At 44.1% G+C, this 10,720-nt stretch overlaps 1 protein-coding gene across 2 annotated transcripts in view; it reads right to left on the bottom strand.

Annotated features, from left to right (window-relative positions):
- Positions 1 to 10,720, bottom strand: part of ACOX1 (acyl-CoA oxidase 1) — a 37,749-nt gene that overhangs the window by 26,306 nt on the left and 723 nt on the right. Inside the window, exons 2-3 of one of the 2 annotated variants that reach the window (XM_012512500.2) lie at positions 10,552 to 10,711; positions 5,747 to 5,907 (exon numbers count right to left, since the gene is read on the bottom strand). In XM_012512500.2, the coding sequence (XP_012367954.2) occupies positions 5,747 to 5,907; positions 10,552 to 10,711 (321 nt within the window). The remainder of the gene's footprint in view (positions 1 to 5,746; positions 5,908 to 10,551; positions 10,712 to 10,720) is intronic. The other variant, XM_003279097.4, reaches the window with a different exon arrangement.

Here is a 10,720-nt window from a genome sequence, read left to right on the forward strand (position 1 = left end):
TGCACCCAGCCGAAAAACCGTATTCTATACATAGAAAACGCAAACAGTAAATCAAAACATGTAATAACATCCAGGCTCACTAGTAATGGGAAATTAAAACATTAACTCTTGGAAATATATTAAAGTAGGCCAGGTGCAGTGGCTCACACCTGTAATCCCAGCTCTTTGGGAGGCTGAGGCGGGCGGATAACGAGGTCAGGATATCGAGACCATCCTGGCTAACACAGTGAAAACCCATCTTTACTAAAAATACAAAAAAAAAACCCAAAAAACAAAATTTAGCCGGGCATGGTGGAGGGTGCCTGTAGTACCAGCTTCTCGGGGGGCTGAGGCAGGAGAATGGCGTGAACCCAGGAGGCGGAGCTTGCAGCAAGCGGAGATCGTGCCACTGCGCTCCAGCCTGGGCGATAGAGCAAGACTCCGCCTCAAAAAAAAAAAAAAAAAAAGAACTATATTAAAGTAGGCCATGTGCAGTGGCTCATGCCTGTAATCCCAGCACTCTGGGAGGCTGAAGCGGGTGGATCACCTGAGGTCAGGAGTTCAAGACCAGCCTGACCAACATGGAGAAACCCCGTCTCTACTAAAAATACAAAAGTGGCCAGGCGTGGTGGCGCATGCCTGTAATCCCAGCTACTCAGGAGGCTGAGGGAGGAGAATCGCTTGAACACGGAAGGCGGAGGTTGCGGTGAGCCGAGATCACGCCATTGCGCTCCAGCCTGAGCAACAAGAGCAAAACTCCATCTCAAAAAAAAAAAAAAAAAAAGAAAAAAGAAATACGTTAAAGTGGCAAAATAAATTAAAGTGACCACGTTGATGGAGCTGCGGAAATACAGGTACAGAGCTTGCTAAATATATTGTCAACCGGTTCTGTGTTTCAGGAAAAGTCTCAAACTATGCAGCAAAAGCTCTAAAATGCTCATGTCCCTCAATATAGTAATTCATTTCTGAGAGGTATTCCAGAATTACAACCACAAAGAATACAGCATTTTATTTATTTATTTATTTTTTTTTTTTTTTTTTTTTTTGAGACGGAGTCTCCCTGTTGTTGCATAGGCTAGAGCGCAATGGCGCGATCTCGGCTCACCACAACTTCCACCTCCCAGGTTCAAATGCTTCTCCTGCCTCAGCCTCCCTAGTAGCTGGGATGACAGGCACGCACCACCACACCCGGGTAATTTTGTATTTTTAGTAGGGATGGGGTTTCTCCATGTTGGTCAGGCTGGTCTGGAACTCCCAACCTCAGGTGATCCACCCACGTCGGCCTCCCAAAGTGCTGGGATTACAGGCGTGAGCCACAGCGCCTGGCCAGAATACGTCTTTAAGTTTATATTATTATCACTAATATTGGTGAAATTTAGCCCAAATCCCCAGGGAAGCAAGTCTCATGAAAAGTCCAACAGGGAAGAGAATCACTTGGGCAGAAGGAAGAGGAGACTGTTGAGCCTAGGGAGAAAGGGCAACGGAGGTGCTGTAAAGACTGATGACTTACAAATCAAGTTTACTACCTCTTTCCAGTTTCAAAGAAAGGTGCTTTATTTCATATTTAAGTGTTAATGATGGCAATTTGCCAGGATACTGCATCAGCTTCAAGGATAACTATGTATAATACAAGCTCTATATTCCTAAATAGATGGTAATAGGAAACAAGGCAATGTGACCTGAGTCCACGGGTGAGGAATAAAGAAAGAAAGGAACGAAAGGAACGGAGGAAGGGAAGAAGACAGAAAGACAGAGAGAAAGAGGCCAGGTGCATGGCTCACACTTGTAATCCCAGCACTTTGGGAGGCCGAGGTGGGTGGATCACCTGAGGTCAGCAGTTCAAGACCAGCCTGGGCAACATGGTGAAACCCTGTCTCTACTAAAAATATAAATATTAGCCAGGTATGGTGGTGCACACCTGTGATCCCAGCTACTCAGGAGGCTGAGGCAGGAGAATCACTTGAACCAGGGAGGCGGAGGTTGCAGTGAGCCGAGATTGTACCACTGCACCACTCCAGCCTGGGCAACATGAGACTCCTTCAAAAAAAAAAAAAAGTGAAGGAAGGAAGGAAGCGAGCAAGCAAGCAAACAAGGAAAACAAAGCAAGAAGAATCTCCAGAAGTGGCCAGATCTTGAAATGATTAGATATCTGTGAAGAGCAAACAAGCGACCTGTTTTGTGGCCTAAAGAAGAAACATATGGTCAGGATGATAACATGGACCCAGTTCCCCAGGCTGTTCCTTTAATTCCAGAACTCCAGGGAGGGGAGCCCATCACCCAGGCTCAGGCCTCTGCCTTTGATTAAGGCTCCCAGACCCACAGGGCAGGTGTATATCCGAGTTTCTTCGTGTCCTTAGAGGAAAGAAGACACACTCCAGAAAGAAGGATAATGCTGGTGACTGAGACTTTCTGTAGGTGACTGAATTTTAGGATTTGGAAGGAACATGGAGTGAACCTGAACACTTCTGAGCCCCTTCACTTCTCAGCAGCTACCCAGAAGTGAAAGAATCCCAAACCGAAAGTGACAGCTGCTTCTGTGAGGCCGCGTTAGATAATCACTGTTCACTGTTGATCCATTTTCCAAAGTCTCAGAATTTAAATAGTTAGATCTCATTCTATATAAGTTGCTCTATTGCCGATCTCCTGGATGTTGGCTTTTTGTGTATTCCATATTAGGTAAAACTTTCACGTGATGCAAATTAACCAACCTGACTTATTTCCAAGGAAAAGATCAGTCGTCAAAAGAACAGCAATATGAATTAGCAAAATTCCAGCAAGAAAAAAAGCGAATCTTAGGACACTGTTCTCTAAACCACAGAGATTAAGACAACACTGGTTCAAATACAAGAAAATACCCAAAACTAGCCGGGCGTGGTGGCTCACGCCTGTAATCCCAGCATTTTGGGAGGCCAAGGCGGGCAGATCACCTGAGGTCGGGAGTTGGAGACCAGCCTGACCAACATGGAGAAACCCCGTCTCTACTAAAGAAATACAAAATTAGCCGGGCGTGGTGGCACATGCCTGTAATCCTAGCTACTAGGGAGGGAGAGGCAGGAGAATCACTTGAACTTGGGAGGTGGAGGTTGCGGGGAGCCGAGATCGCGCCATTGCACTCCAGCCTGGGCAACAAGAGCGAAACTCCATCTCAAAAAAAAAAAAAAAATACCCAAAACTAGAAGCAATAAGGGAACGAAAATTCTAACAAACGCAAACTTGCCCACAGCCATATAGGATCTCTGTCCAACTTCTGTTCGCCTCAAACTAGTATAGTTCAAGTCTTCCTTTCTTCTTTTCTCCTTTCAAAAATTAGGGCAAGCCGGGCGTGGTGGCCCACACCTGTAATCCCAGCACTTTGGGAGGCCAAGGTGGGTGGATCACCTGAGGTAAAGAGTTTGAGACCAGCCTGGCCAAAATGGCCAAACCCCGTCTCTACCAAAAAATAGCAAAATTAGCCGGGCATAGTGGCGGGCGCCTGTAATCCCAGCTACTCAGCAGGCTGAGGCAGGAGAATCGCTTGAACCCAGGAGGTGGAGGTTGTAGTGAGCTGAGATCACTCCACTGCACTTCAGCCTGGGGCACAGGATGAGACTCTGACCCAAAAAAAAAAATTAGGGCAAATATATATTTGTGATATTACTTTATAAACGAGGCAGAAGCATTAGACCAACAAGAGGTATACTTAACAAATCATTAGCCTCAGACTATTTCACATCTTATGCCTCCTATGAACAGCATGACTGTTAAGTCAAATAAATTCTATAATGATGAATACTGAAACAGAGTTCTGTACCACAAAGCTACTTCAAAATTACAACACACACACACACCAGGCATGCATGTACACAAACACACAGATACTCCAAGCGAGGAGGACTACATAAAGAATCTTATCTGTCAGGCCGGGCGCAGTGGCTCACGCCTGTAATCCCAGCACTTTGGGAGGGCAGATCACGAGGTCAGGAGATCAAGACCATCCTGGCTTACACGGTGAAACCCCGTCTCTACTAAAATACAAAAAATTAGCCGGGCATGGTGGTGGGTGCCTGTAGTCCCAGCTACTCAGGAGCTGACGCAGGAGAATGGCGTGAACCTGGGAGGCGGAGCTTGCAGTGAGCCGAGATGGCACCACTGCACTCCAGCCTGGGTGACAGAGTAAGACTCGGTCTCCAAAAAAAAAAAAAAGAAGGATCTTATCTGTCAGCCAGGTGCAGTGGCTCATGCCTGTAATCCCAGCACTTCGGGAGGCCAAGGTGGACAGATCACCTGAGGTCAGGAGTTAGAGACCAGCCTGGCCAACATGGAGAAACCACGTCTCTACTAAAAATACAAAATTAGCCAGGCGTGGTGGTGAGCGCCTGTAATTCCAGCTACTTGGGAGGCTCAGGCAGGAGAATCGCTTGAACCTGGAGGCGGAAGTTGCAGTGAGCCGAGATTGCACCACTGTACTCCAGCCTGGGCAAAAAGAACGAAACTCCATCTCAAAAAAAAAAAAAAAAAAAAAGAATCTTATCTTCCTTTACAAACCTTTCTTTCAGGCTTATAATTTCGTACTGACCATCTTGAAGTTGAAGTCTTGAGTGTTTAGTAAAGTGTCTGGAACATCAAACCATGACCAGCAAGCTGCAGTCCCCATGGAGATGACAATAAATAACATTTTCCTTAAACCAATTCACACATTGAAATCAGCAATCAAACACAAAATGATGTTTCCCTGATATCTGCATTCCTTTTTCTTTCCCTTTCTTTACTCCTGCCATTTTGATAACTAGACATGAGGCTGGACAGCTCAAATTCCAAACACTCAAACCTGCCAATGGCCTTGTCTATGAAAACAAACCTATTTCACATTAAGATCAAAAGCAAAACTTTTTGAAGGAAGCCAGACATTTAGGAACAATTTAACAAAGAATTACTGGCAACACAAGAGTTCCCAGACATGTAGGGGAAAAAATGTCTAAAAAGACTGAAGTCAGATGAAGAGAATCATGGACTTTTTTCCAAACTGCCTTATAACCCTGCTAGTGGGCAATGAGATGAGACAGGTAGCTGCCACTGCCTGCTGCCCCCATTAAAATCCACAGCTTTAACTGCATTAGAGCAGAGAGGCACTTTCCAGATATTGCTGAGGCACTAACCCTCTGAAGAATTTCCAACAAAGTCTTTACTCATTAGACCCAGAGTAACATAATGGGGTTCCCTGCTGCACTGTAAACCCCATCTTTTCAAACTGTTCAATAATAAACGGCTTTAGGAAATAACAGTGAATGATGTTTATAGGCCAGAGCCCTGGACCAGCTTCCGGGGAAAATACCTAAGAGAAAACAAGAAGCTGAATTTTGACTTAACAACTTAAAAATAAAATCCCAGGCCGGGCGCGGTGGCTCACGTCTGTAATCCTAGCACTTTGGGAGGCCGAGGCGGGCGGATCACGAGGTCAGGAGATCGAGACCATCCTGGCTAACACAGTGAAACCCCGTCTCTACTAAAAATACAAAAAATTAGCAGGGCGAGGTGGCGGGCGCCTGTAGTCCCAGCTACTTGGGAGACTGAGGCAGGAGAATGGCGTGAACCCCGGGGCAGAGCCTGCAGTGAGCCGAGATTGCGCCACTGCACTCCAGCCTGGGCGACAGCGAGACTCTGTCTCAAAAAAAAATAAAAATAAAAATAAAATCCCAAATAGGTAGCAGCAGAAAAAAGTCAAATGACGGCAATCACTGTTAACTGATGTCCTGAGTGGGTTACCCACAGACCCTCAATGTGGACTAACCGTGGCCCATTTCCGTCTGGGCGTAGGTGCCAATTATCTGGAGTCCTTTGGATGAAAGCAGCCATTTCTCTTTCTGAGCAGTGGTGCCCTGATTCAGCAAGGTAGGAATAAACATGGAGTAATTGAGGCCCACAGGTTCCACAAAATTGACCAAATGTAGTCTACAGGAGAGAAAAGAAAAGGATCTCAGCCTTCCTTTAGAAACTGCATCCTACAACCCCTTCTTGCCAAAGAGCTTTGGCCTTCAAAGTGAAGGTCAGGAAAATGTAAACCCCCTTCTTATGAAATTAAATATAAGATTTACCATTTTACTACCTAAAAAGCCAACAGCAAAACCTGATGATCTCTCTTCTTCTAATTATTTCAAGGCCACAATTCATTTCATATTTACATTTAATCCAGTAAGCAAATTCTACCTAAGTTTTAGCATAAAAACATCTCTAATTTTTGGAAGGGGAGGTTGTTGGTGTTATTTGATGGTTTGATTGGTTGAATTTTTTAGAATGTGTGTTTTTTTTTTCTTTTTTTGCTTTATTTAGGTTTTACTTGTTTGTTCCAAAGAGCAAAAGTAACTCCACAGAACACTTATTTATAGAGCTGTTAACAAAAGCTCCAAAGAAGAAATAATTTCAACTATGTTTCCCGAGATAATATAAGCAAATATCCAGAAGAGTAAATACATATTCCAGGGCAGAATCATACATCTCTAAAGGTCTTCAGGGTTTACAATAAGTAATGTGGGCATGTAAAAATTTATCCCCAATGGTCAATGAACATTACTACAGATAACTCTACATCACATTGAAATTTAGTCCTCAACTCTCTTCTTACAAAACAGAATCCACAGTAGTTGGCCTTGGCTGTGCTGTGTCATAGATTTTATAGGGATCAATTTTGTACTCTGACAAAGCTCATATATCTAAAGAGTTTAAAGTACAAAATATATCTCATCTAACTGATCTTCACGACTTCTTAACAGATGATTAGGAAGCAATGTCGCTATCAGTTTATCCTGACCTGTGCAATGAACAGAGCATGAACTAAAGGAGAGAAGGGATAGGCTGCCATTGCAGTGCTGGGGGACCCTGAAACCAAACCACCACCTTAGAAGAAACAAGAGTAGCCGGGTGCGGTGGCTCATGCCTGTAATCCCAGCACTTTGGGAGGCTGAGGTGGGCGGATCACGAGGTCAGAAGATCGAGACCATCCTGGCTAACATGGTGAAACCCCGTCTCTACTAAAAATCCAGAAAAATTAGCTGGGCGTGGTGGTGGGTGCCTGTAGTCCCAGCTACTCAGAAGGCTGAGGCAGGAGAATGGCGAGAACCCGGGAGGCGGAGCTTGTAGTGAGCCAAGATTGCACCACTGCACTCCAGCCTGGGCGACAGAGCGAAACTCCGTCTCAAAAAAAAAAAAAAAGTAAAGAAAGAAAGAAATAATAGTAAACACAATATACCCTTATTTTCCTATTTCCTAAATAAGTACTACACGATTATCCCCACCATTTCTTTTTCTTCTTTTGGAGACAGTCTCCCTCTGTTGCCCAGGCTGGAGTACAGTGGTGTGATCTCAGCTCATGGCAACCTCTGCCTCCTAGCTTCAAGTGATTCTCATGACTCAGCCTCCCAAGTAGCTGGGATTATAGGCGTGTGCCAAGCCTGGTTAATTTTGTATTTTAGTAGAGACGGTGTTTTGCCATGTTGGCCAGGCTGGTCATGAAGTGGCCTGGCCTCAAGTGATCTGCCCACCTCAGCCACCCCGAAGTGCTGGGATTACAGGCGTGAGCCACCATGCCCAGCCCCATCGTCTTTTCTATCTTACATAAATCGTAATCCACTTAGAAACAAAAAACTCTCAACATGGATGCTCTTAGATATGAATATTTCTAATTAATCAAAATGAATTAATGTAATCATTATAGATTTCACCAGAGGGAACAACTTCTGCGTCCCAATCATGTGTTTAAGTCAATAGAAGCTGCTCATTAACATCAGTAAAAAATGTTTTCTCAGCCACTGGGCTTATGCCTGTAATCCCAGCATTTTGGGAGGCCGAGGCAGGTGGATCACAAGGCCAGGAGTTCGAGACCAGCCTGGCCAACATGGTGAAACCCTGTTTCTACTAAAAATACAAAAATTAGCTGGGTGAGGTGGCAGGTGCCTCCTCACCTGCTGATAATAAATGGAAATGCAGACAGAGAGAGAAAGAGAGAGAAAGAAAGAAAGAAAGGAAGGAAGGAAGGAAGAAGGGAAGGAAGGTAGGTAGGTGATGTATTTCACAATTAATAGCATGTCATGGTTAACTGGCAGCATTCTTTCTTTCTTAGTTGTACACAAAACACTGGTGTGAGTTATAATCGATGAGATTATATAACCGAGGCTTTAACTCGATGGCATGCGATAATTGCTAGGACTCATTTACAAACCCCTTTTCTAACTTAAAAACTGATCTCCTTGTCATATCCTAAGGACATTGGAAGTGTGTCAAAGGGTGTGTTAAAGTTTGTACTTTAATACTTCACATGAAAAATGATACACAAAATAACTTCCTGGTGTCCATGAATCCTTAACACGCATAAAGGACTTTGTTCTATTTCATTGTGACCTCACTCGAGTCTGGTTACACATTATCAACAGGTCACAGGTTATGAAATCATCTATATCAGCTTTGAAATGCATTGCACCACCCATTCAAACACACAAACACACACACACACACAACCCACTTTTTTCCTGACATTTTAAGAAGGAATAAAATCTTACTAATTTTTTTAAATTTACAAACCCAACACAGGTATCAGTAACATAATCTTCTAGGAGTTACTCTATCTCAATATCCCCACAGCCATGAGTTACAAACTTTAAAAACAAAAAAGACCATTTGGAAGTTATGCTGATTTGAACTACCAAAAATAAATAAACAAAATTTTTTTGTTTAAAACTGAGTGGAGCTCTGAGGAAAGTCCAAAGCGCCAGAGTAAAACGTTTCATCTTCACAAAAATAATCCAAGTCACGCTGAAAATCGATACCAAAGGCACTAGAGGCAGTGACAGTTATTACCATAAAGGCAGAACGGGCAACATGTTCTATTTAGCTTGGTTCTAGTCTATACACCACTCATATGATTTCATCTTTACTGATGAAAATACTGGAGTTCCTTTAAAATGGAGAAACCTAAAAGAGAAAATGCCCAGGAATAAATGAGAAAAAATGCTATAGGCCAAAATAATCTTGTACTAGGATCATATAACAGTGTTTGTTTAGGTTAAGGCAAAAAAGTCCTTTTTTTTTTTTTTTTGAGACAGAGTCTCTCTTTGTTGCCCAGGATGGAGTGCAGTGGCGTGATCTCGGCTCAATGCAGCCTTTGCCTCCCAGATTCAAGGGATTCTCCTGCCTCAGCCTCCTGAGTAGCTGGGACCACAGGAGCGCACCACCACGCCCGGCTAATTTTTGTATTTTTAGTAGAGAGAGGGTTTCACCATTTTGGCCAGGCTGGTCTCGAGCTCCTGGCCTCAAGTGATCCACCTGCCTTGGCCTCCTAAAGTGCTGAGATTACAGGCATGAGCCACTGTGCCCGGCCCAAAGTCCTTATTTTTATTTATTTTTACCGTTCCTTGTGGAGCAGGGTGGATCACGAGGTCAGGAGTTTGAGACCAGCCTGGCAACATGGCGAAACCCCGTCTCTACTAAAAATACAAAAATTAGCCGGGTGTGTGGTGGCGGGCGCCTGTAATCCCAGCTACTCAGAAGGCTGAAGCAGGAGAATCGCTTGAATCCGGGAGGTGGAGGCTGGAGTGAGCCGAGATCGCGCCACTGCACTGCAGCCTGGGCGACAGAGCGAAAATCCATCTCAAAAAACAAAAACAAACAAAAAACACAACAAAACACATGGGCTGAAAACAGGATATACTCTCTTCCACACTAGAACCAAGGCAGGTTTTTATGACGTCTCTCTCACATGCACAAGACAACCATTCAAGCACTGTCATGGATTCAGAACTACCGGGTTCTTAGACTTTCTATTCATTAAGAGGCGTGACTGATCATTCTTCATCCAGGTCCACACTACCATATAATATAATCTGCTATTGCTCCAAAATATTTAAATGGTCGTGCAACTAAAAAAAAAAAAAATCCTTCCAGATTCAGAATTTTGGCAGTCCTTGTTACAAACAGCAAAATGATTCTGCATTTAAATCAGTCAAATTTGAGTTGCTTGGGCAGAACAATGCTTTCACAACATCCTTGAAACTGTACTTTTGAAAACAAAAACTCCTGCATTTCCATTTATTATCAGCATTCTACAAACACGTCATCCCACGAAAAGGCTTGGATACAAAAGTAATCACATTATTTTTCACACATATAACTTTATTTATTTATTTATTTTTTGAGACGGAGTCTCGCACTCTTGCCCAGGCTGGAGTGCAGTGGCGCAATCTCGGCTCACTGCAAGCTCCGCATCCCTGGTTCACGCCATTCTCCTGTCTCAGCCTCCCGAGCAGCTGGAACTACAGGCGCCCGCCACCACGCCCGGCTAATTTTTTGTATTTTTAGTAGAGACGGGGTTTCACTGCGTTAGCCAGGATGGTCTCGATCTCCTGACTTGGTGATCCGCCCGCCTCGGCCTCCCAAAGTGCTAGGATTACAGGCGTGAGCCCGGCCACACATATAACTTTATAAAGTTGCATGAAAATATTCCAGTTTGCATCTTCAAACGCCAAGCACGGTGATGAAAGGCGACCATAGACCGCAGCTTTAAAGTTTACGCTTAACAACACTTGCTCTGTTCTAAGGCATACCTACTTTTTAAACCACATAATTTCATCAGGGTCTGCGATGCCAAATTCCCTCATCTTCTTCACCATGATGGCACTTTTCCTGACAGCCACCTCATAACGCTGGCTGCGAGTGAGGAAGTTCAAGTCCTCATGCTGGAAGTCTGGGTCGTTCAGGATCATGTTCTCTGGAAGGG

The sequence above is a fragment of the Nomascus leucogenys genome, chromosome 14, assembly GCF_006542625.1.
Source record: "Nomascus leucogenys isolate Asia chromosome 14, Asia_NLE_v1, whole genome shotgun sequence".
In the NCBI taxonomy this organism is placed as follows: domain Eukaryota; kingdom Metazoa; phylum Chordata; class Mammalia; order Primates; family Hylobatidae; genus Nomascus; species Nomascus leucogenys.